At 42.9% G+C, this 27,348-nt stretch overlaps 1 protein-coding gene across 1 annotated transcript in view; it reads right to left on the reverse strand.

Moving 5' to 3' along the window:
- Window positions 1-27,348, reverse strand: part of LOC115010788 (sodium/potassium/calcium exchanger 3-like) — a 55,242-nt gene that overhangs the window by 2,694 nt on the left and 25,200 nt on the right. The window contains exons 3-16 of the mRNA XM_029435580.1: window positions 16,790-16,866; window positions 11,659-11,733; window positions 10,267-10,351; window positions 9,665-9,768; window positions 7,685-7,759; window positions 6,587-6,612; window positions 6,459-6,512; window positions 6,223-6,356; window positions 3,550-3,710; window positions 2,805-3,075; window positions 2,553-2,719; window positions 1,574-1,688; window positions 1,289-1,401; window positions 875-940 (exon numbers count right to left, since the gene is read on the reverse strand). Coding sequence (XP_029291440.1) covers window positions 875-940; window positions 1,289-1,401; window positions 1,574-1,688; window positions 2,553-2,719; window positions 2,805-3,075; window positions 3,550-3,710; window positions 6,223-6,356; window positions 6,459-6,512; window positions 6,587-6,612; window positions 7,685-7,759; window positions 9,665-9,768; window positions 10,267-10,351; window positions 11,659-11,733; window positions 16,790-16,866 — 1,523 coding nt within the window. The remainder of the gene's footprint in view (window positions 1-874; window positions 941-1,288; window positions 1,402-1,573; window positions 1,689-2,552; window positions 2,720-2,804; window positions 3,076-3,549; window positions 3,711-6,222; window positions 6,357-6,458; window positions 6,513-6,586; window positions 6,613-7,684; window positions 7,760-9,664; window positions 9,769-10,266; window positions 10,352-11,658; window positions 11,734-16,789; window positions 16,867-27,348) is intronic.

Here is a 27,348-nt window from a genome sequence, read left to right on the forward strand (position 1 = left end):
CACTTCCACATTGACTTCACTTTTCAGACCCGGAGGTTGCCGCTCGGTAGGGACACAAGGACAGGTGGTGTTAGAAGTAAACAACAATCACTTATTTACCACAACATGCATGAGATAGTAGCAGCAGAATCAGATCTATTCCAAAGATACAGATGAAGCAAAGCGAGGGAGTTTGAGCAGCTACTGTTAACACACTGCAGCATGCTGTATGTCAACACAGTGCACTTAAAGGAAACCTGTGGAGTGTTTGACGCCGAGTAAAACCCATGGAGCTTTTTATTTATTTTATTCATGAGAAGGTCCCCATTTGTTTTTGTCTCATGCAGGTGCTGTTGAGTCTCCCTTCCCCCAGGGGTAAAGTTATTATCATCACTCCACACTCCCAGCATTGCTGAGCTTGGTGTTGCCTTGTGGGCGGTGACAAGGTGAGATCCTAGAAGCCAAATATCTTTGCCGTACATATTCTGCTTTAAAACAATCATCCATTCCACACGAGGGGCTGAACTTAGTGTCCTTTTCTCTTTTCTCTCAACAACTGTTGAAAGATCCCAATCCATCCTTTTGTCTCCATCATCGTTAGCTAGATTTCCTATATTCCTAATTCCCTAAATAGCTAAACAGGATAGAAAATTGTCGTTCAATTGAGTAGAGAGACTTCATGTGTAGTGATCTCTGTGCGTGTCCTTAGCACACAGTGCAGAGAGGATTCTATTGAAAAACTGTACCAAAACAACTTAAATTGGCTTTTGCTAACAAGCAAAATCGTTGGTAGGGCCATCATCCCTGAGTTAATCTATTCCTATGGTTGGATTAAAACGCCTCCAGAATTGTCAGCACAGTCCAATTCATTAAAGTGTATAAATGTGGTACTTACTGTGACGAACACTGAAGCTAGCAGGAGTCCAACAGAGAATATGAGTCCTTTGCTGTTGAGATGGATCTGAGGAGACAAACAGAGATTACAGTATGTTCTCACAAGGGAAGGTCAGGTGGAAACTAAAGCAGACAGAGACTCTTCCTGTTACATCTGACATTTATGACTTTTATTACACCTATTCCAAATGTCTTTTTCTCATCTGAAGAGTAATCAGCGGGCCAATTAACACATAATATGCTGTGAGTGTAAGGTGGTAAACTGTGCAGTGTGTGTGTGTATCTGTGTACGACTCCCTCGCTGCTCTGCACTGAATATTACAGACTATTGTTGCCGTCCTTCATAAACACAGCTCTGTTCTATTCTGGTCTGAGTCCAGCAGAAAGCCCTCCGGCTGAGCTGAGAAGCACTCACGGTGGAGCCGTAGTCGATGCAGAGCGTTTGCACTGCCCAGGGCAGGCCCAGGCCCACCAGGATGTCAAACACATTACTGCCTATGGAGTTGGAGATGGCCATGTCTCCCAGACCTGAGGCAAGGAGAGCAACACTGTCAAGGTCTGTATACAGTCGAGAGACAAGCCAATGATGACAAATAATACTCTGCTGTGTGACGCCACTCCTCCTCTTAACAGCATTTCAGATTTGTTTCACTCAACACATAGTTTTCAACTTCCTCTGTGTGTGTGTGTGTGTGTGTACCTTGCCGTGCGACTATAACACTGGCCATGCAGTCTGGGACGCTGGTGCCTGCAGCTAGGAAGGTGATGCCCATGATAACGTCAGGAATGCCCAAAGTGAAGCCGATCACAGTCACCTGAAAGCAAACATATTGTCCTTATGTACAGTTCAGCAGAGTGGGACCTCTAGTCATTTGTAGTAATTAAAAAGTAAAAGTTCCAGCACAAACTACCTACTATATTTCGTCAAACGCAGAGGTCATGTGATAATATTAGTACGTTGCAAATTGGAATCTCTGGAATTTGGGAAGTTTTTTTGTTAACTCCACTTTATTTTCTCCCTTCCCCGGTCGAGGATGATGAAGGCTGCGTTGGCGATCATACATGAACGTGTTGAAAGCATTTTGGGTGTAAATGCAGGAGGCTCATCTCGTTACACAGCACGGCCACCGGAGCAATAGGTCTTTGTGAACATTTTGGTAACGTTCTCTCCACACAGGAACTAGCATTGTTCTTGTCGTTCAGCAAGAGAAGTAGACATCATCCGCAGGGAATTATGTCAGGAAATCTGAGTAAAATACAGACTTCACTCATCCTGTCAAAATGTGCTGTGTGTTTGCCACAAAATGTAACAATCCTCAGAGTCGCCCTTCTGTTTTATAGAAAGCGCATGTTTCGCACATTTTGTAGGATTGATAACCGGCGTTCCATTCAAACATTCATGTTCAGCATGTTCAGAAACGCCAGTCTCACTAAGGGACTGTATGAAAATTACTTGGCTAAAATGTTCTTCTTTAAAGCGAAACCCTCCCCAGTGTCCCCAGAAACAACTGCAATACCCTCTCTGGTGCTAAGTTTTAAATATTAATATTTCAATGGAGCAATATTTTCACATCTCCACCCCATCTCAAATTATAAGTGGAAAATAGCAATTACCAAATAAACAGTTTAGTTGAGGCAGTTCTAAATATCTTTAAAGATGAGGATGTGGTTTCACTGACCATCCAGACCATGATGTAGGAGAGGCCAGCGATCCACATGGTGGCAGTGAAGAAGGAGACCATGAACCATCGCTCCCAGCGCCGCTTGGCACAGTTGGGCACGGTGAAGAACAGAAGCAGGGATAGCGGCCACATTGTAATCCACTTCAGCTTGTTGCACGCCCCGGCTGGAGGGAGAAGGACAAACAGGCGATAATCGACATGATGGCGAAAGCACTAACCGCAAACCTCAACACGTCACCTGTGACACACCTGGGATTTTGAAAGGCACCACGGGGCCGTTGTCGTCATCTTCTCCCTCTCCTTCCTCGCCGTTCTCATTGTTCTCATTGTCCTCATTTTCATTCTCTGTCTCGTTCCCAGACTCCAGTCGCTGAAGTCTACACCTCCCGTTCAAACCCTGCTCCACTCCGCCCATCCCGTTCTCTACGCCCCGCCTCCCATGAGCCCTGGTGGCGGAGTCAGAGTCGCCGTTAGTGATGCGGTGGACTCGAGTCTCAGTGGTGTTGATCACTCTTTGTCTCTGGAAGTGATAGAACATTACGCTTTTTATTAAAAGACATTGTGTACTGCTGTTGTGTAGCGTTGATGGCAGTATGTCAGATACATTTTAGTTTTCATTTATATTTGTGTGAAGTTAATGTTTGTTTCTCTTCTATCAGTCTAAAGCCCAGATGTGGTTGTTTGGCTTGGATTTACATCCAGACGGAAGTCTGCAGCAGACAGGTGCCTGAGAGAAAACGTTGGCTGTAATAGCCAGAAGAAAATTAGAATTCATTCCACTCCTTCTTCTGTTGAACCCACACAGGGTTGTTTAGTTTGTGCTAAGACTTTGGTTTGGCAGAGTAACTTAAGTTGACCTTTTGCTTGAGGTTAGATTTGTGGCTTTTCAACTTTTCCCAATTTGAAATAGCTTGTTTCATGTAAAACTGCATGACTCACAATAGGGTCTAACACACACGTATGAGGATGCATGTGGTGTATAGTGTAAATGTACCTCATTGATAAGCATGCGAGACGCCATGGTGAGGCGGGTCCTGGGGGAGAAATGACTAGTGATCATGATCCTCATGCCGGCCTCAGAGAAAGACAGCTGGTGGGGGTACGCACACAGCAGCTCATCCACCATCAGCACCGAAGGCTTACAGTGGAAGTTAGCTAGAGAGAAAGAACACACACACGAACACACAAACACACACACACACACACACACACACACACACACACGATAATCTGACTGCAGTGCTGATTGTTTACTTCTTAAGCACAATTAGTCATCAGTCAAAACATGATGTGAAATGGATTTTTATGACACATAAACCTATATATATATATATATATATATTTAAAATATACAATGTTGAAAAAAAGAAAGTGATTCTTTAAATGTATTGCTAACATTGTATTATTATTGAAAGAAAAACAGAAAGTGTTTTTGCACCTTTACTCTCCGGGCCTGTGAGTGGGCCTGTGTAGTTTGATTGACAGCTGAGTCTGCTGCTGACTCTATCTTACACACTAATTAGCATCTACACCGACTGATCTTGCAGGTACGTTTATAAGCTGTTCTGTGTGCTAACGCTGACAAGCTAATTAGCTATCCTTTTCCACTGTGCTGCGGGAGAACGTGTCACTGAAAGTTGAAAGCTGAAAGCAAAAGCCACCATGAGCATCGGAAAGTCTTGTGTAAGCAAAAAACAAAGTCCAACAGGCACTGTGCCTCATTTTCACTTTCTTAAACAAGCTTGCATTATCAGGACCCAATTTGAATGTATCCAGTGTTCAATGTTTGAGTTTCTTTCAGGCCTGGAATGTGAAAGAGCTGGTGTCTGCAGACTGTGAAATCCATCCTGGAAACTCCACTGGTTGCAAAAAGCAGTCATATTGTATAAAGGTCTATAAGAAAATGAGCTTACTTTTCACTTGATTTATTATTTATTATTATTAACATTTTCTTAATGAGTTTTTAGCCTCAAATCGCTAGTTTCAGGTCTTATTCAAAACAGCATGATGTTCATTTTGTAATTGCTGGGCAATTAATCCAATTTGATTTTCAATTACTGCTTTGGCTTCCGACAAGATAATCAAGATCAAACAATTATTGTGCCACATTCCGTATGCAATAATTCTCCCAAAATCGCAATGATGCTTCTAAGAGGGGTATGTCCAAAAACCAAGACGGCAATATCCAAAATGCCAAATGCTTCAAAACGTTAGTCAACAATGACATCACTGTGGCTACGGCCACTTCTTAGATACAGGCTATGATTTTGGCGCTGCACATTTGAACACATCCAGCCTGGCCACCATCTGCTGAAGAGACTGCCCCCCTGGTTCTCACTGGGGCAACGCTCAAATAATCACATACAGAACTAGCTGACGGAACAGGCTGGGCTGAAGCAAGGAGGCTGGAAGGAAGTGTGCAGGCCTTAGCCAGCATCTTGTGCTGCCCTCTCCTGTTAGCTGTTATCGTGTCCCATACTACACGTTACCTTTGAAGGCAGAGAGACAGAAAATGCAAACACTAGAGTAATCAGAGGAAGTGTTGGGTGGCAAAAACAGTCCCTCCTCTGACGGTGGAGGTCCCAGGAGATTTTGTCTCCTTCTCCTTCTGGTGGCCGGTCCCTCTAAGCCAAACAGACTCTGACACAGACCATATAAAAACCTTGGCATAAGCAAAGGCATTGGAACCATCCCTAGTAGGGCACCATGATATGCAGGACATTGAAAGCAACTCTCCTGCTCACAAGATGATTTATAGGCAGATACACATCTATTTGCACCAATTGTATCCTGCTTCAACCATCAACTAGGCCAACAGGGAGATTACTGTGCTGCCGTGTAGAGTCTCCTTGTCCTTGGTCCAGTGAGCAGAACCGGATGCCGCAACGCTAACAAGCAAACGAACGCTCCAGTGTTGCTGAGGGGAAGGTGTTCATTGTACTCAAGTGAATTTTGACTCATCCACACACTCCTGGAGTTTGTTTAGTAACGTTTAGGATCAGGTGGCAACCTCCATGCCTGAAAAGGGAAGGCAATGCAGAAGTTCTTTAAACCTGCATTCCTTCAAATGGCCAGCAGGGGGTGACTCTACTGCTTGCAAAAAGAAGACAGATTGTATAGAAGTCTATGAGAAAATGTTCCTACTTCTCACTTGATTTACTACCTCAGTAAAATGTTTTCCTGATGAGTTTATGTCTCAATCTCTAGTTTCAAGTCTTCTTCAACACAACATGATGTTCATTTAGTAAATTCTGCTCCTATTTAGAGTAAAATAGACGATAAATCAGGATTGTTGGTCAGTGCTCGGTTGTACTTTGCGCCACGCTCTTATGTCACTTCTGGTTCCAAATAACCAAGATGGCAACAGCTATAAACTAAAATGCCAAACTCTAGACTTAAAAAAGGTAGTCAACAAACCAATGGGTGACGCATGGTGCAGCTTTAGCACTGAGGATCTATGCTGGCAATCATCCCAGGACAAAATAGACAGAACTTTGTCCATAAAGTCATCCTTGACTGTATTATCCTGGAGCTGAACAAAAATAGATGAGGAGTGGTGCCCCTGCTGCCTTTATGTAAATTTCAGTGTGCAGAGATGAGCAGCTACAAAACCTACACAGTCCTGTTAGAGGGCAAAGCTTCTGTAAAATAGAGCACATTGTGCTACCTTTCTTGAGCAGGACTGCAGTCGCATCACACGTGACATTATCCTCCAGGTCAGTGCTTCCTGTCAGCCCGTTGGACAGATTCACAGAGCCTTTCTTTCGACGGTCAAAGTAGCGATGCGCCCTGCCGTTAAACCTGCCAATGACAAATGAATAAGAAGGGGGGCGCAACTTTTCCAACTCAATGCAGTTAATCAGTTAACTGAAGGCATTAGCAGCTTCTGATGATGACGCTCACTTCATGATGAGGATGTAGATGGAATACATGAGAATCAGGATAAGAGACTCCCACCTGCACACAAAACACAAGATCAGTAAAATGTACAGTCTTAAAGAGAGAGAGAGTAAAAACATAGCATTACTCACCAGCACACCTCCTCATCGTAGATGAACTAAAAAGGAAAGACAAAGAGGACACAAAAGGACATTAGGTGGAGGCAGTATTTGAAAGTGAAATGAATTCTGCATTTCAACATCTACTCCACTAGAGGGCATGACCAATCCAGAGCTCAGACGGCCAGAAAAAGGTCAAAGCAAGACCTTTTGGTTCATTGGCTTTTATTTTGAAAGCACTAATAAGGTTTGGTCTGTAGCACGATGCGCACTGAGTACACTGTGACACCCTGTCTTATATAATGGTGCATTTGTGCTGCTGGTTTATCGATTCTGTGTGCAAGATATAGAGATATGATATAAAGAAATAGCAAAATGTTAAAACATTTAATGCAAGAACATTGGCACTTTTTGCCCCATCAGTGGTGGAGGAAGTATTCTCATCCTTTACTTAACCAATTATTAATAACACAATGTAAATATACTCAATTACAGCTCAACATTTTACTTTAAAAAAAAATAATTATTTAGCTAAATGACCCAATTCAGTGTGATGTTATACGTGTTACATTATTGGATATTATATTAAAAACATTAACATTTATGTACAGTTAAGTCTATATGAAATTATCCTACTTTAGAGGCTCATATGTTTTGATAAAAAAATCTAAATATTCAATCAAAATTAGGTTTGCACAATAATTGTATTATCTGTTTATTTCAATTTATTATCAAGCAATCGTTATCGTGACATTCAAAGTCATCGCACATCGCATCATTTCCTCATATCATTCGGCCCTACTCAAAACTCTACTTGAGAACAACACTTTGCTAAATGTACTTCCTAAATGAAATGTTTGTTTTAGCATGTACATGATTTTGGACGCAGCTTCAGCCTCTCATGATTCTCCATACACGTGTCTTATAGAACAAAACACATATTGAAAAACGGCAAAACAAATCCACATCATGCAAATGTGGATGTACGGTGCGTTTTTATTGACTCTCTACTCTTATGACAATACTTCTGAGGCAGAAAGTGCACACTTGAGAACCATAAACTGCACTTTCAAATTGGCCTCATAGGAAATGACTGTGTAAGTATTCCTGCGTTCACCACACACTTCTTACCACAATGAGGGCCGTGATAGAGAATGTGTAATAAGTTGAATCTCGGAGTAGAGCCCAATGAGAGAGCTTCACCGCCTGCAAGGAAAAGTGGAGAACGGAGATAAGCACACTAGAAACAATAAGTGTGCAGCTTCAATTCATACACTCTAATAGTAATATTCATCCTCTCTGGAGTTTACGCAGCGCTGTGCTACAGCAACGCCTCTGACATTATTACCATACTGATGCCAACAGTAAAGCTCTTGAGTTGACCTTCTGAATCACAGTCATTGAAAAAGCCAATTGCAAGGCACCATCCTACGTGGGGAAGGTGCCGGTGTGTTTATCAGCTTTATGTAATCAGATACGATGCAGGTGCCCACAATGCAGTGACTAACTAACGATGTAACACTCTCCCACACAGCGTTCACACTGAATATACGTGGGGGGGTCAGAAGTCACATCTTGAATGTGCCACTCCCAGCTGTGGAATCGTTTGCTGCTGTGAGGCAGAGGGCAAAGTTAGAGCATTACAAAGCTTCTCAACTGTTTGCTTGTTCTCTCTTCCACTGTACAACAGTGCTGTGTAGAGGGATACTGCTGTTGAGAGCCAGCCACAGAGAACAAACAGCAGTGAGGTGCAATGGGCGGACTTGAGATGATTTTACTGCACCGCATCCCTCCAAGCCTGCCCTTACCCTCATTATCTCACTTTGATTACGTAATGCACAATCTGGGATTGCATCACTGTTTGAGGTCCAGTGCATATATCTTTCAGAGCAGAGAGCTTATCCTTGTACTCCGCTCATTTCCATGTAGCTGGCATGTCAGATAGCATCAGAGAGAGGCTGCACTATATCATGTTATTTCTGCATCTCATGCAGCACACAGCAGAGACACAAACTATCTATTGTGTTCAGACTGATGGGACGTTGTACAAGTGGCTGGTTCAGCACATCGAGCACAGAGGAGAATATAAAAAGAAATGAAAGCTTCATATGAGACAATAAAGCCACATGAAAGGTTAGACAAATCTAACTCGCCAAGAGATGAAATGATGAGAAGATGTTATGACAACAAATGAGAAAGAAAATGACTGTGATCCATTTCCTAAGTGTGATCTGAATTGTTTACTCGCCTGTGTTTATGACTTAAGAACAGGTGAAACAATAAGGTTACAGCTAGAATTACTGCCTTGCAACCTTGTCATGTTGCAGTTTACATCCATGTTTGTCCAAAACGTCCTTACTTCATCCTCTGAAACTGTCACAATAAGTGTATAAATTCTTTGGTTATGACCAAAATGGGGTTTTGTGAGGTCACAGTCACCTTGACCTTTGTCCACTAGTTTCTAATCGGTTCATTCTTGAGTCCAAGTGGTCGTTTGTGCCAAATTTGAAGACCCTCCAAGCCTTCCTGAGATTGCGTTCACGAGAATGGGACGGACATTTGTTGTTCATATACTCGAGAGGCTGAAGTGCTCCACAACCCCATGTTCTCAATAGGACTAAAATCATTCATGTTTTCTTCCACTGTACATGTATTGTGTGATAGAAAGTTATGGAACATTACTGTCATGTTTTTCTTTTGGCTAGAAATGTATTGTCTGTTAGTTCCGTTTAGAAAACAGAGTAGCGGTGCACTTCAGCCTCGTGTGGCCGTAATGAGTATAACAACAACAAACACGAGAAAACAATTAAGATCAGATCAGACTTACAAAATTAATGACAAGAATGTTTTTTTTGTAAAATTGCATGATATATCTAAATAAAATCTACATGGACCAGATTTCCTCTGAAGCTGTATTTGGGTGCAGTCAGGCACATGGACTCATGCATAAATCAACATGTGTCCTGCATCTTTCGGCGTGAACAAAACCATGTATGCATCAGTACTTTCTCCCACTTTATGTTAATGTGGCTGAATATCTAAAGGTGACATTAGGCTGTTAGGTTGTAAATGCCACCAGGTCAGCAGCGTAACGCAGCGATGACATCGTACCTGGCCGGCAAAGAAGCCACACACGCCGATGATGCAGAGGATGTTGAAGACAGCTGAGCCCACGATGGTCCCCACACCTACGTCACCTTTGGTGATGAACACCCCTGGGGAGAGCACACATACACACACACACACACACACACACACACACACACACACACACACACACACACACACACACACACACACACACATTATGACTCCACAGAGAGCACAGATGATGTGTTATACACTACTTGACATTTCCAGTCGCAGTACAACAGATGTCACACAACTGTCAACACTGATGTGAATAAGTACTTGGCCATGTTGGCAATGGACCTCTCTCTCACTCACACACGAAGTGAGTGAGTCCGTATGTAAAAGGAGATTCACAGTGAAAAACACAGAGAATGTTCTTCATATTGTTGGTGCAGACGGACGCTGAACATGGTTTAAAAACATTTACCCATCACCAGCAATTAGTGCTTTGTACATGAGATGAAATGTGATTCTAATGTTGACTGCATGTGCCTTGGAATAAAAGCATTACTAATTATTAAAAAGGCATGCATGCCTCCTCCCTAACGCAGCTTCAGTGATTCAGTGCTTGTGGTGAATACCTATGATGGATGTGAAGAGCTCAGGAGCCGAGCTGCCGGCGGCCATGAAGGTGGCACCTGCTACGTCCTCACTGAGTTGGAGACGCTGTAAGGAAGATAGTAAGCAACAAATAAAACTTACATATTTGAATAGGAAATACCAGCCCCAGACACAGTCGATCAGTCACAGCCTGACCTTTGACCCTGAGCCTTAGCTGATCATACAGATCCACTAAAACACACTGCAGACCGGAGATCTTACCATTTCAATTACGGATGGGTCTGGAAGAAAACTGGACTTTGTCCAATACATTTATTATAATCTCTTTTTTACTGGGAACTATCAACACTTTGTTTAGTAAGACATTTAGATATAAACATAATAAAAATACATTATCTGTAAAAGCTCTCTTGCAGTTAGGAGGAGGAGCTGGAAGGGAGTGTCTGCAGGTACCTGCCATCTGGGCAGGGTCTGCAGAAGACATAAAGGACGGCCCACTTCTAATCAGGCTCTCTCTCACAGCTGGTCTTTCTCTCAGCTGGCCTGTTGCAGATTTGTTACCTTTATTTGGTTTGTTGCAACACACCATACACCATATTTTCATCCATCCACACACTGCTAACACAACTGATGACCTACCTGGCTACACATCCCATTAGTTGCTTTGTCAGGCTTACGTTTGTTAGTTAAATAAACCTTTTTTGATTGTTATAACTGTGTGGCCTCCCTCTTTGTTGCCGGCCTTGAGCCAGGCGGTAACAAATGGGGGCTCGTACGGGATCCAATGATGGGAATCTGGTAAATGTATTTTATTTTTTAGAGGGAGTGCTTCACACAGATTGTTGTTGCTTTAGTATTTCTAGGGACGACTTTGTTGATTGGTTACTTGAATTCCAGTAAGTGTGCTCCATAGATTTAGGCCTGTAAATGATGAATGTTTTCCTGCGCTGCCATTAGGGGTTTGAGGGCTGGTAAGTAATTTGGAACCCTTATTCCTGTAGGCATAAGCAATGTGACGCATTGATCTCTTTTTTATTTGAGTTTGTTATTTTAGTGCAGTAAGTGGTTAGAGCATTGCTCGGGCACTTTTAGGACTGTCTAGGTGATTTTCAGCATGAAGTTTATTACATTTTCAGGAAATGATTAAATGATTGTGTGATATGATTGATTCTTTTGATTTGTACATGTTACTGGAGGATGTTGCTGTATTCTTTATGTTTGACATACAGCAGTGTGTTGTAGTCATAACGCACGCCCACACAACACTGATGAAGTAGATTAGCTAAATAACGCTTTTCCTTCCACTTTAACGTGTTGCTTATTCAATCTTTAATAATTAATGTTCTAAAGAAATATTTAAGATTTGTAAGTAAGTTTTCTAGACATTTACATGTAATACCTCACATTCATACCTCACACAACTTCTCCAGCGAGGGCACGAAGTAGTCATCGCAGACGAGAGCCAGGGCACAAAACATGTAGACGGTCTGTGAGGAGAAAGAGAGCGCACATTACATTCAGCAGCAGGTATGAACATGTTGCTTGATGGGATTTAAAAATATGATACAGCAGGGAGGAAGGGTCCTAAAGTAGAGAGAGTAGAGTGATTTAGAGTGGGCAAACACAAGTGGGGTTGTTTAGCACCTTCCATGTTTTCTCCTGCTTATTATTCTACTTTGTAACACTGTGTGTGTGTGTAGCCTAGATGGTGGAGTAAAGTCTCTCTGCTTTAACTGCTACATTACATTTAGATGTAAATGACTATGAAGAATTAAACAGGGAGTCGAGTAATTGAAGGATAAAGATTCAAATATCTCCTCCCATGCGGTGCATTAACGGATCAGACATGAATAACATAACTGTGGGAACACACACTTTACATTTTTAAATAGGGAAGTTAGTTTTCTCTTTTTAAACATACTGCCATTACAAAAGCCCAGGAGAGGAGGTTATGAATATGGCTGTTGCTTATTCGCCCAGTGTTATAAACTGTCAGAAGCAGCATGACCTGGACCGACTATGGGCCTGAGGTAAAAAACAACAACATGTGACACATGAATTATGTGTATTCTGCTAAAGTAATATTGATTTTTTTTTTGCCTAATTTTATTAGCCACCACTACAGCCACCACTACAGCCACCACTACAGCCACAATACACCAGAATGGAAATCCTTAACATTAAACAGTTAAATGTGTTAAAAGCATAATATATTGTGTATTATCACTCCATCGAAATTCTACTTCAGACTCTGAGTTTCCACATTCATCATAAGTTTGTGAATTTATGATTGCCGGAGATTGTATATTAAGTTTTAATTCAAATAAATGATCATTTATCAAACCAACTCTTGCTTGCTTGTTTTACCAAAACAAAATAAAATCAGCAGATAAACTAAATGTTTTTGAAACACAAATATGACGCACCCTGAGGAACCTGACGTTACCTTCAATACAAATCCTCCCAAATAGTCTAGCAGGATTCAATATGACACCTAATAATCTACTGTATAACAGGTTGTTAATGCTGAATATTACTGGTGTGTTTATTTCCCTGGTGTATTATTGCATAAAAGGCTGCAACCTTTCCTTGGCATCACATACTGTAATACATACAACACAGAGCGCGGAGAGAAGCAGGGACAGATTGGAGATGAGACACAGAGGGATGATCAAGAGACGAAATGTCAGGTAGTGACGACAGAATGACGGGGAAACGTGTGAACAAAGGAAAGGCATGAACATCCTCACACTTCATAATAACAAAGCCTTTCAAAGACTTGCTTGCAGCAAGAATGGCATGCAGAGTGCGTTTTCCTTTTGTGCTCAGTGCTTTGTCACATTTCACTTTCTATCCCTGTCTGAAGCTTTCCGTGGCAGTGAGAGGACATGTGTGCACACTGAATGTGTGTGTTTTATGTTGCGTGCAGACTTGGAAGATGTTAAAACCGGAGTTTGTGTTTTTGAGAGCACGTCTTTTTCTAAGAAGTGATGACGCCCGCATTAATGAGCCGTGCAGAGTCGGAGGGGGGTCAGCAGCAGTACAGCTGTCGAGGGAACAGTGACTGGAAATAAAAAGATACTCTGGTATTAAAATTCAGCTCGAACACAAAGTGTTTCACACTTTTCTGTCTCCGAGCTGAATTCAATGATGACATGATGACATGATTAATGACAATCCACGACTGACAGTGGAATCAGTTCACAGCACAATCTTATAATACAAGAACAAGACGGCAGGAACTCCCGTGTTTGAACCAACAGACCACATGCTGCCACAAGTGCAGCATACTGCAGGCAACATAAGCCACAGGGTGACATGACAGCTGTGCTTTCATTTGTGGAGTTCTTTTTTATAGCATTTTCAGATTTGTATTTATTTTTAATAATTTGACTTCACAGGGAATATATTTGAACCTGCACAGTAGCAGGAAAATAACCAGGTACTGTAGGAGTACTGCCAGCACATTTATACTACTGCTGAGACCCAGAAGATAACAGGTTTAAATATTAAAGGTATTGTGTGTGTGCGTGTGTGTGCATGTGTGTGTGTACAAGACAAACAATCTATGTACTGTATGTCTCTTCCTCAATCATTTTCGATGAAATCTTATCTGCCTCTCTCAGCGCTCTGTCTCCCTGTGTAGTGTGACATAAGTCCCACTGTCCCCCACACAGGACATGTGTACTTTGAAAGGCTTACAACATCCATATGAAGAGAAGAAACAATTCATCTTTCGCCCCATTTTGAGAGGACAGAGGATGTGCTCTGTTGGTCACATGGTTCCCATGTGTGTTACATCACTAGAAAGCCCAGGATGCTTTTCACAGTATATTAGGACAAAAAACCAACTGCATGCTTGGTGTTTGAAAAATAGGCCTTAGTGTCATGTCCCCCTCAGAGGACAAACATGAATTACTTGGTCTCAGGAGGATGTATTCTGGAAGTACGAAGCAAAGTCCAAGTCCTAAATGTCACATCCTAAACAAGTCTAACTGTTCAGGTGTGCCATGGTATGCTATCACTTACATCTGAATGTGAGACATCATCTGTTGTCTGTTGGATTTGCACTGCTAAAAGCACCAATATCTCCTACTGGACTGGTTTACAGTATATCGGTTGTCAGGAAACTGAGAAAAAAGTTTTTATTTGCTGCATTGAAATGTAATAAAAATCAATGCATTTTTGATTACTTATAAATAATTGCTAATTTAAGTGGACCTTAAATGAATAGTATTTACTGTTCCCAATATCAAGAATGAACTTTCACCATGGATGGATTCCTGAGCGGGCCTACAGGCCAAAAGTGTCAGAAGCCCCCCTGACCTTCACCTACAACATGTCAGTCAAAGAGACACGTACCAACCAGGAGGAGACTCAACATGACCACAAAGAAACATAAAACGACTACAGAGAGACACAAACAACTACAAAGAGAGGAAAGTATGGAGATTAGCAAAACAGCTGCAAAAACACAAACTCCCGGTGAATATAAAACAACCACAACTAAACAACAACAAGCAGACACAAGAGAAAGACCGAAACCACCACAAAGAGAAAGAAAATGACTACAAAGACACAAAACAAGAACAAAAAGAGGCTAAACAACTACAAAGTCTGTGTGTCTTGCTCCTATGTAGGAGAGGGGGTGGGGCCTCCTGCATGTCTGTGCCCAGGGGCCCGCCAATGACTTTCACGCTCAACATATTAATAGCTTTACAAACAGCTTATTATGAATGAGTATAAGAAGAGACTGTCACTGCTCTCATGTAGCTTGTTCCCTCGCTCACTTTCTGTATTCAACGTTACAAACCTGTTTGAGGGAACTTCAGTGGATATATTGCACGTTCAAATACATTTCAGTCACAGTGGGAAAGCTTTTTCTTCAGGACCGGCCCATTTTCTCACTTTCCAAAAATGGCAAGGTGGTAAAGTACACCAGCATTACAACTGTACAACAAACTCTGCAGGTATAAGCCCTGACTGTCTTTCCTGAAATTCACAGAACGCTGTTCTCTCCACAAAGCCAAGTACGGCAACACCTGCTGTGAAATGACAGAGTACATTATTTTAAAGGTTAAACATCACAAGGAAATAGTTTGTGATGATATACTGGATTTTTGCTATTTTAATACCAAGGATCCAAGAAAAGGTTACTTCCATTTGCCCTTCTGCAGCAGAAAAATGCTAACTCTGAGGGTGGGCGCGCTTGAAGCAGTGACATATGACCTATAATGTCAGAAATATATTGTCAACATGCTCCATTATGTAGTTTGTAGTGCTCTGGGTATGCACAGCACAGTTCCCTGAGATGCTGCACTGCTGGCATGAGCTTCCATTACCGTCAGCCCCCCAGAGACTTCAGCACAACACAACATAGGTCATCATGTACTGGAACATTCTGCCTGCCATGTGCCAGTCATATAAGAGGGACGTCAGAAGGGGCTTCATCGTAGCCTTGACCTTGCATATTGACCCCTGCTGGAGAGGCCAGTGGGGCTGGTCATGCATGTGCTGAACCAATACTGCCGGAGGAGAGGAGAGGAGAAGAGGAGAAGAGGAGAGGAGGAAGAGATGAGAGGGAAGAAGAGAGGAGAGGGAAGAGGAGAGGGAAGAAGAGAGGAGAGGAAGAAGAGAGGAGAGGGAAGAAGAGAGGAGGGGAGAGGGAAGAGGAGAGGGAAGAGGAGAGGGAAGAAGAGAGGAGAGGAGATGGAAGAAGAGAGGAGGGGAGAGGAAAGGAGAGGAGAGGAGAGGAGAGGAGAGGAGGGGGGAAGAAGAGAGGAGAGGAGAGAAGAGGAGAGGGGAAGAGAGAGGAGAGGAAAGAAGAGAGGAGTGGAGAGGAGAGGGAAGAGGAGAGAGAGGGAAGAGGAGAGGAGAGGAGAGGGATGAAGAGAGGAGAGGGATGAAGAGAGGAGAGGAGAGGGAAGAAGAGAGGAGGGGAGAGGAGAGAGGAGGGGAGAGGAGGGAAGAGGAGAGAAGAAGAGAGGGGAAGAGAGAGGAGAGGAGAGGGAAGAAGAGATGGAGAGGAGAGGGAAGAAGAGAGGATGGAAGAGGAGACAATCATCTCCAAAGTCATTGTTTCCTATAGTAAACGTAAATCTTTACAGATGGGTCACAATTATGACTTTACTTTTTTAAAAGGTTCATTAATTTCCTCAAGCAGCAGAGCACTGTAGTTTTAAGCAAACGTTACTCAAACAGGAGTAAAGTACATAATTTGGTAGGAACTATTTAGTTGCAAATGAATACACATTAGATGCTTTCGTGAGTATTTCCAGCAGCAGGACTGTGTCTATGGGGTCGAGTCAAAATAAACAGCGGCCATGTTACTGAAGGACCATGTCACCCAGTGCAACAGTGTGGCTCACTGATGTGTTATTAAAAGATTGTGGACAACAATGAAGCTCCATGGCACAGAAGATAAATCAGGCTTAGGGTACACACACAGTACTTGTTAGTAGGATCTTTGTATTACTGGTTTCGGTATTTGATGGACACAAACACACACGCACATGAATGCAGTATAGTTGAAGGTAGACTTACACACAGGACATGCAGAGCCACAGCTCCCTCTGTTCTCTCTTTGTGTGTGAACAGGTCTGTAGGGAACTCGTGCAGAGCTGGAACAGACAGACACATATGGTTAGAACAGGGAACATATTTCCAATGCACAGCAGAGTGTAGCCTGAGCCTTGCCCAGAGAGTACCTTGTGTGTCTCGGAGAGCGACAAGAGGAGACTAGGGAAATGGAAAAAGTGAGCACCAGGAGGACAAAGGGAGGGCAAAGAGGAGAGAGAGCGTAGTAAAAATAGAGTGAGGGATATGCAGGGTACAGCAATTGGGATGAAGAGCAAAGGAAAGAGAAAGGGTGGTGGGAGTTTAACCGCAATGTGAGAACTCCACTTCCCTGCACGGGAATGTGAGCACAATTGAGCAAGAGAGAGCAACTATGTGTGAGCAAAAGATGAAGAGAGCAAGATTGAGAGAAAAGTAGAAAGTTGGCACACGGCATGAGTGTGGAGGAAAGCAGAAAGACGTGAAAAGGGGGGAGTTATAAATGTGGCCTGAGTTTGTCTACCCTCCCTCTCCGGGGCTTCCTGACTTCCTCCCCTCTCTCAGCCCCTCAGTCCCTCCTTGACTGCCAAGACCAGTGACAGGCGCCTGGCTGCCGGAGAGTGTTGAGGAACCTTCGCCTCTCACCCCGCAAGCATCATGTCACCGCTGTCAACATTTCATCTCAAGCTAATCAGCAGCCCATTCACAAGCCACTGCTAACACCCTTACATACCTCAGCACCTACACTATTCCCAGAGTTGGGCTAAACAGATCAGAAATATGTTATTGACCAGTACAGTGAACAGAGAGGCATTATAGTACTTAATGGCAACAACAATGACGAGAACATAAGAAGTGTACAGACTGTGGAAGACACACAAGAGACATCTCAGCAGAGATGTTGATCGTGTGGAGGAGGACTCTGATCACACAGACAGAATGCTACTAACTCAAACATGTCACTTATTCAATATGGCTGTGTGTGAATGTTGAATATTGTGTGAAAGTGAGTGTCGGTTCTGTCTGTGTGCGACACAATTGTGATGCTATTTTAGCCAGGACTCTATTGAACCATCCTGCTTAAAGGACAAATAAAATACTTTCATTTGAAGGTTTAAAATGAGGCAATTAACTGCAATTATTGACAAATCATTATCAACAAAATACTTAGCAGCACAAGCCATATTTCTATGAGTGATGAATAGTTGATATATGCAGTCTGGACTAACATAATCTTAACAAACAGGTGTATGCATATGAATGCAGAGTCTGTGGGCAACGGGACACGATTGGCTATGTATCCTGTAAACTGGCAACTAAAACAGTCTGGTCGTAGAAGTCGTCTGTCAGGCTCTTCTCTCACACGGTCTGTAGCCATACCTACACACAGTGATGCACTGTAACTTGTGGATATCCCACACAATCAATGCACATGTACTCCACCTAATTGTGAAGCAGGAAATATAAAGAGTGACAAATACCGCGTAGGTAGGAGGTAGGGGCGGATGGGTGGGTACGAGACTGCTGTTCGTGTCCCGCGTGGAACCAGAATTGATTTATTTGTCACGTAACCCAAACCACGATCTTTAACTTCCACTAATCAAGTGCTTTTGTTCCCTAACCAAGTTGTTTCCTGTGAAGACAGACATTTATTTTGAAAAGACTGTGTGCATGTAACGATCGGACACGTGCTGCTGGGCATGAACAATGAGAAATAACCTTTTGTAAGATATCTGAGGATACGTTGCGTCTCTCAAGTTCCAGATCGGAATGTAACCAATTGACTGGTGCATGGAAAACGAAGTCTTGGCCCGAAAATCCTCTGGCTACATCAGGCTTATTGTGGGAATAACATGGTGAACCAACGAAACAACTGACCGGCTGTCTGACGTTGCCATGCCTGTAGCCTGACCCCACCACCATGGCTAGAAAACTCCAGCAACTGCAATATTGCTAGATATGTTTTAAGGTAAATAAAAAAAGTAATGAACTTATTACTTTCAAAACTACATTTCTGTAACACTGCATTTGCCTGGATTGCATGACTGCTGCTAATGACTGCAGGCTTTTATAACTTTAAAGTGACATTCTTGCTATCGAAAGCTGTGGGTTTGGAGCAGAAACACTTCTAAAATACTAAATCTCTGATGAAATGGACCAACTAAGTAGTAAATATGAGGGTGACAGGAAACACGGGGGCAGAGGGGATGATGAAACGAGACAAGGTTACATGGGGTGTGTCTTGCAGAGCGTAGGATGCCTTCTGTATCATCACCACTCCAGAGACAGGTAGGCTAACCATAAGTAGATTCACAAATTAATGAATAAACCAAGTGAGTTAGGAGTGGTAGTTTATCATTCCACCCACCTTTAGTCTTATTTCAGGCTGAACTACTTCACAACATGTTGCAGAGGGAGAATATGAGCAGAAAGAATAGTTCACTACTTTCCTCCTGCTCTCTCCCACTCTCCCCCGTTTTGTACTACGTTGACCTATTTGCATCTACAGCATCTCGCTGTGTTTGAGTGGCTGCAGTCCTCCTCTGCACTATGTTCCACTGCTATAACTTCTTAAGCCTAACACAATGCAGAGCAGCCTGTAAAAAGCCACAGAGGGTACAAAGCTGCAGAGCAGACGGCCATCTCACTGCGACAGCTGGATGCGTTTAATATTTACTGTTACAAGCCGGTGTTAGTGAGCTCAAATTCAATACAGATAAAATGCCAGGCTAGTGTGTGAAGGGAAACAACAAGCAGCTCTCATGACAGGAATTAGGCCTTAATGTAGATGAGAAGAAGACAATACTCTTAACTAGGGCTGCGCTATGGGAAAATAATCTCATTGTGAATTGTTTAGATCAATATTGTGATTCAGTATGCAACTTTAAAAGTTCCTTATCTTCTGTATTCAATAATTCACTATACACAAACAATAAATCATCTATAGCATGACCACTTACTAAACTGCTCTTCCATGTAGGTCAGGGCTACTGAAATGACGAGATGAGATGCAGGGCTTGAGACTAACCGTGTCCTGTCGTCCCGCGGACGGCGGAAAATGTGTTTGGGACGGACAGAGAGACATGGACGACAGGTGGTTTGGCCGATATAACTAGTGCTGCTGCGTTTCGCAAATGACACACTGAATGAACCAAGCGCCGACTAACGTTACACCGGAGCGCGTCAGCTCATGCTGTTACTATAGTTACTATCAAGTTACTCGACGAGAGACCTACTACTAAAAATATTAAGATTCTAGAAGGCTCCAGTGGTACCGGTCCATCTATCCCCTCAGTCACAAGCGAGGTAAGGACACATTTAAATGCTTAGCTGTAGCCGAGCGAACGTAACAGAGCTAAACACGGAGGAACATTAAGCGTTAACAGTGAACTACAGTGTTGGCCATAAAGCCTTAATATATGAACAATGTAATCTTACTGGAGATAGACTCATCTCCATGACACAGATATACTCATCTCCAGTAAGTAACACAAACAGAATCACACAAACCAAAGTGCAGATGACATTTGTTCAAAAAGAACAAATGTCACACCTCGCTATGGCTCTGCATGTTGAGAACTTTAAGTGTGATGCTTGTTGTAAACATGTTGGTTACTGGTCCTGCTTCCTCGGGGGTGGAAGCTGGATACACTGTACATGTATTACCACTTGACTTAACCCTAACTGCTCATTTCTTCTTGGCTCCGATCGCAGCTGTCTGCTCCCTCGACCACACACTCAGCGCACTGAGCCATTCCCCAAAGGAGCGACACTGCTTTTGCAAAAATGTAACATGTAAACATATGGATTGCACTTAAACCCGGCCTTGGACATTTCCACACTGCAGTAGTACTGCATCACAGCCTGTGTATAGCGAGGCATTTTACAAGCTGCTTTCTTCATCTACTCTCATACACATATGTAATGTGAGGAGGAGGATTATTTGTGAATTGAAAATTGTGTTGTATTACATCGTGATGTCGGTTTGAATAATCCAAAAAAACTTACTTACTCTGGCAGAAATGGCAAAAAGAATCACCAGACATAGTGATACATCATAAGGGTTAAAGACAAAACTGAACTGAACACAATGAAGAGAATGCTGAAGCTGACTTTCTCCTAAAGTCTTCAAAGAGCCTGCAGATAAAACCCATGGTGCTAATTACTGTTCTAAGAAGCATGCAGCCCAATTTCCCACGAGAGGTAGTAAGCACATGCGCGGATGTGATGCAGAACCGCACACTCCCACAAGAAACCCACTGAACCTTCATGTAAACAAGGTGTTTTATACACAACACTTCTCAGTACCTAGCTCTTTCCAAATGTGAATCAGAAACACATGCTCGCCATGCGGACAGGTCGGAAAACATACAGAATGATACACTTAAGTCTGGTTTACTACCTGGGTCTTTATTATATCTTCATTATTTTGATTGTGACTTTTTATAGTGCATGATAGAAAACAGAGACGCAGATGAGGAGACAAAAAACAGACAAAGAAATGTGTTGTGGGAAGAGAGAACTTGACCAAATTGCTAGTCAATGTACAAATCTCTCAAAGAGACTATACCTTTGAGCCTCCAAATGTGAAGAGATGCATCTGACGGGATGGGGGAATATACTGGGGTACTAATAGAAGTGTCTGGTAAACTGCAGCCCCCCTTAAATTGTGCAAGTCAATCCCTGTGTTGTTAAAGGAGTAAAAAGGTCACATAATGAACTGTCATAAAGCTGAGAAAGCACAGACAGTAGAGTATATATGTACAGTAGCTTAACACTTCCACTAGTCCATTGTAGACAGATGTGTGTTCTTGTAACAGCATTTTTAACAACCAGAGCAACTACAGTCAACCTGAAATGGAAATCAACTCGGGAAGAAGTGGACAGCAGTGAAGCAGTCAGATTGAGGTGAATGGTGCTCTACATGAGCAGGTGAGACAAAAGGCTCAGCAGCTGAGTCCTGTCAAGTGGACATGGTGATGGAGACGAGAGGATGCGCTGAGCAGAGCAGCCGGCATCATCGTGCACAGACTGACGCTCGCTGTGCCAGGGGGAGATACAGGCAGCTGATGCACTCATTGTCAACTGGATGCACCTGCCACACTAACGCATTCTACACCCGGCTTAACTCCATATGCTGCAATGTGTCAGGGGTGGACTCTAAGTCACTCAGTTCACTGAGTCCCAAATTCCAATATTGTTTTTATACATGTATGCAGGTTTTTATTTTGAAATCCCCTAAATGAGCTGAACTGAGATTGTACTGACGCTAGTGTGACCACACATTTACACATCAACACACTCTTACTCTTCTTTAACCTTCCATCATGTAGGGACAGTTGACTGAGCAATTGTCTTACTTTCGACATGTCTTGTGCTTCACGGGAGCTGCCCATTCATAGTCTACTGCTGGACACTGAACAGCTATCTGTCCTGGCTGAGGGTTAAGCACTTCAGATTCAGAAACACTGACATCAGTTACAGAGGGAGGCTGCAGCCTTCCTCACACACTGTCAAACTGAGATGACCTGCAGGTATGGTGTCACACCTAAAGCTCAAAGTTGTGCAAACAATGTAAATAGGAAATCTGCATCAAGAGACTTTTTGTATTATCAGCGCATCACATGGTTGGGGTGGGACACACTTGAGATGCTCCAGTGGTGATAGTCGGCATGTCCACTGGCATAACAGAAATGCTCATTTCACATTCAAGCATTCAAGGCAAGACTTAATGAAGCATTCTTGGGCTGTTTTTGTCAATGCTTATTTTTGCCAGAAGTGTTGCAGGGAGCCACGACCAGAACAGAGTACGACCGAATGTCTTCCAGCAACAAAGCCATTCATTAACACAAGGGTATACCATCACCAACATACGACTCCATACGATCCAAAAGGTCACCACTGTAGTGTCTGTTTCACAGTTCAGATGGTTACTTCTTATGCAACGTTTGAATTTGAGGAGTGACTCACCCTCAGCCCTATAACGCACATATTCATATAAGACAACCAGGCGGGCGCTGTCAGGTTCAACAAGAGACACAAACTTGTCTTTTCAGAGCTGCCAGAAGATACCCTACGTCAAGTGAAAACTGTCAAGGTCCAATATCGCTACCATTACTGTTTTTTATGACCAAGTCGCAGTTAGCAATCGCAAATTTAATGTTCAGGCCTATAATATGTTACTGATAGGTAGTAACGTTAGGTAGTAATCTGGACTGTATTCATAAAGCTTCCTAGTATAATAGAGTTGATCATAGTGACACAATTCTAAGAGCTCGTTTTCTAAGAATGTTCCCTTACAGTTAAGACTCGATCCTGGAAAAGATAAAAGTAAAAGAGCTCCCAATGGTGAAAGTTCTGGTTAGCAGTAGGGAGAAGGACTTTTAAGAGGCTTAAGAGTTTCTTAAGCAAGGAGAAAAGGCAGAGGAAGGGGAGAAAATATTCTCATCAACGCCTGCCCTCCTGGGTTTGTTGCTTTAACACCAGTTCCGTAGGTTCCGCTTAGAGAGTTTTAAACGGCTCATCGACTGATTAAGCTTACATACATATACTACATATATATATATACTACATATATATATGAGAGAGAGAGAGAGGAGATAAGAGAGTGAGAGAGAGAGGAAGACGACAGAGAGAGAGATAGAGATAGAGAGGAGAGACGACAGAGAGAGATAGAGAACGAGAAGAGAGAAGAGAGGAGAGAAGAGAGAGACTGACAGATATAGATATATATGATAGATATAGATATATATATATAACACAGATAGAGAGATATAGTATAGACATAGATAGATATGACAATAAAATATATATAGATATAGATATATAGAATATATATATATATATGTAGTATATATATATACTATAGATATATATATATGTATATATATATATATATATATATATATATATATACCATACATATATATTACACATATATATACACACATATACTATATATATATATATATATATATATATATATATAATATATATATATAATAATATATATATATATATATATATATATATTATCCTCTCTGGGAACCATCACCTTATCGTGATGGAGAGGTTTGTGTGTCCCTATGAACCTGAGAGCTGTGTTGTCTGGAGCCTAGTGCTCCTGGTAGGGTCTCCCAAGGCAAATTGGTCTCAGGTGAGGGGCCAGACTAAGAATGGTTCAAAATCGACTTCATGAAAGAAAGGAAAAGGAAAGGAGAGACCCTGCCCGGAGGAAGCCCGGGGCCCCCGTCTGGAGGCCAGGCCCAGAGGGAGGGCCCGACAGCGAGCGCCTGGTGGTCGGGTTTGCCACGGAGCCCGGTCGGGCACAGCCCGAAGAAGCTACGTGGTGCTCCCATCCATCCATCCTGTGGGCCCACCACTCATGGGAAAAACCGCTGGGGTCGGGTGCGCTGTCACATGGATGGCAGTGATGGTCAGGGACCTCGACGGACCAGACCCGGGCAACAGAGGCTGGCTCTGGGGACGTGGAACGTCACCTCTCTGTGGGGGAAGGAGCCGGAACTAGTGCGGGAGGTGGATCGCTACCAGTTGGATCTGGTGGGGCTTACCTCCACGCACAGTCTTGGCTCTGGAACCGTACTCCTGGATAGGGGCTTGGACTCTATTCTTCTCCGGAGTTGCCCAAGGTGTGAGGCGTCGGGCCGGGGTGGGGATACTCACTAGCCCCCGGCTGAGCGCCGCTACGTTGGAGTTTATCCCGGTGGACGAGAGGGTCGCCTCCCTACGCCTTCGGGTTATGGGGGGGAAAACTCTGACTGTTGTTTGTGCCTATGCCCCAAACCGCAGTTCTGAGTATTCGGCCTTCTTGGAGACCCTGAATGGAGCCCTGCAGGGGGCTCCAGTAGGGGACTCCGTAGTCTTGCTGGGAGACTTCAACGCACACGTGGGAAACGATGGAGACACCTGGAGAGGCGTGATTGGGAGGAAGGGCCTCTCTGATCTAAACCCGAACGGTCGTTTGTTGTTGGACTTCTGTGCTAGCCATGGAATGGCCATAACAAATACCATGTTCGAACATAAGGATGCTCATAAGTGCACGTGGTACCAGAGCACCCTAGGCCAAAGGTCAATGATCGATTTCGTAATCGTATCATCTGACCTGAGGCCGCATGTTTTGGACACTCGGGTGAAGAGAGGGGCGGAGCTGTCGACTGATCACCATCTGGTGGTGAGTTGGATCAAGGGGTGGGGGAAGACTCTGGACAGACCTGGTAAACCCAAACGGGTAGTGCGGGTGAACTGGGAACGTCTGGAGGAAGCCCCTGTCCTGGGGATCTTTAACTCACACCTCCGGCGGAGCTTTTCAGCCATCCCTGTGGAGGTTGGGGGCATTGAACCTGAGTGGGCGATGTTCAAAACCTCTATTGCTGAAGCTGCGGTGATGAGCTGTGGTCTCAAGGTCTTAGGTGCCTCAAGGGATGGTAACCCTCGAACACCATGGTGGACCCCGGTGGTCAGGGAAGCCGTCCGACTGAAGAAGGAGTCCTTCCGGGTTATGTTATCCGGGAGGACTCCGGAAACAGTTGCAGGGTATCGAAGGACTAGAAGGGCGGCAGCTTCTGCCGTGTCAGAGGCAAAGCAGCGGGTGTGGGAGAAGTTCGGAGAAGCTATGGAGAAGGACTTTCGGTCGGCACCAAGGTGCTTCTGGAAAACCATCCGGCACCTCAGGAGGGGGAAGGTTATCGGCCGGTGGAAGGAGCACTTTGAGGAACTCCTGAATCCGACTAACACGCCCTCTATGGTTGAGGCAGAGCTGGAAGCTGATGGGGGATCATCCTCAATTTCCCTGATGGAAGTCACTGAGGTAGTCAAACAACTCCACAGTGGCAAAGCCGCAGGGGTTGATGAGATCCGTCCAGAAATGCTGAAGGCTTTGGGTGTTGAGGGGCTGTCTTGGTTGACACGCCTCGTCACATTGCGTGGAAGTCTGGGACAGTGCCTAGGGGTTGGCAGACCGGGGTGGTGGTTCCCCTATTTAAAAAGGGGGACCAGAGAGTGTGTGCCAACTACAGGGGTATCACACTTCTCAGCCTCCCTGGTAAAGTCTACTCCAAGGTACTGGAAAGGAGGGTTCGGCCGGTAGTCGAACCTCTGATTGAAGAGGAACAATGCGGATTCCGTCCTGGTCGTGGAACAACGGACCAACTCTTCACTCTCGCAAGGATCCTAGAGGGGGCCTGGGAGTACGCCCATCCGGTCTACATGTGTTTTGTGGATCTGGAGAAGGCGTATGACCGGGTCCCCCGGGTGATACTGTGGGAGGTGCTGCAGGAGTATGGGGTGAGGGGGTCACTTTTGAGGGCCATCCAATCCCTGTACGCCCAAAGCGAGAGTTGTGTCCGGATACTCGGCAGTAAGATATATAATATATATATATATAACATAATATAGATAATAGAATAAATACAGAAATATATAGAGATATAATAGATAGAGATATATATATATAATAGATATAATATATATAGATATAAATAATAATATATATATATATATATATATATATATATATAATAATATATATATATAATAGATATATATATATATAGATATTTATATGATAAATATAAGATAATTATAGATCTATATATATATATATATTATAAATAAAAATATATATATATATATAATATATATATATATATATATATATATATATACATATTACTATACATAATATATAATATATACACACACACATCTACACATATATTATATATATAGATATATATATATATGTAATAAAAGTAAACATTGTTCCTCTGTTTTCTGGTTCTTGCTTTATTGTTTGCTTGCTTTTATTCTAGATTTACATGCCAACAACGCAGCTAATTATATAGACACGCCAGCAAACACAGAAATGTATGAAAGCTGAGCCATTCTTTTCCCCCGTTAATATCAAATAGATTAAGTACTAAAATTACCAGCATGATAAATAAATGTAAGAAAATACATATAAAACTATCAGCATGTGAATAGGCTCCTGCGGAAGTAGGCCTGTGTTTTCAAACAATGTGTAGGTTACTTTTAAAGGATTTACAATTTATTCAAAACAGATTTTCATTACATAATGTAGTATCATAATGACACCATGTCTAAATGAAGACTAAGTTCTCTGATTACGCCTTCTGATTTCACTGTCCATTCTATGCCCACTATCACTCTAGGAGCATTTTTGTTTTTTTATTTTGATCAACCAATCACACCTTTTTAAAAGAATGTGCCATAACCAGCAACGGGGTCAAACACCCCTCCTAACTCTGTAAAACGTTCTGTCCCTTCCTCGCTCAGAGTTGTTAAGAGAGTTTTCCTAAATCTCTCCTAAGCCAGGACTCATTGCTAGATATTTTGAGGCTAAGTCACAGTAGGAGCTCTCCGAGAGTTTTCTCAGATGTTTGTGAATATTAGATCATAATGCCCGTTTCAGGGTTTGGGTAGTCTGTCGCAGTTTTTTAACAATTTGTCTACAGAGCTTATAAAAGCGTATGAATAGCACGCATCAGTCCATTTTGATCAGGTTTCAT

This window comes from Cottoperca gobio, chromosome 1 (assembly GCF_900634415.1).
Source record: "Cottoperca gobio chromosome 1, fCotGob3.1, whole genome shotgun sequence".
Taxonomy (NCBI): Eukaryota; Metazoa; Chordata; class Actinopteri; order Perciformes; family Bovichtidae; genus Cottoperca; species Cottoperca gobio.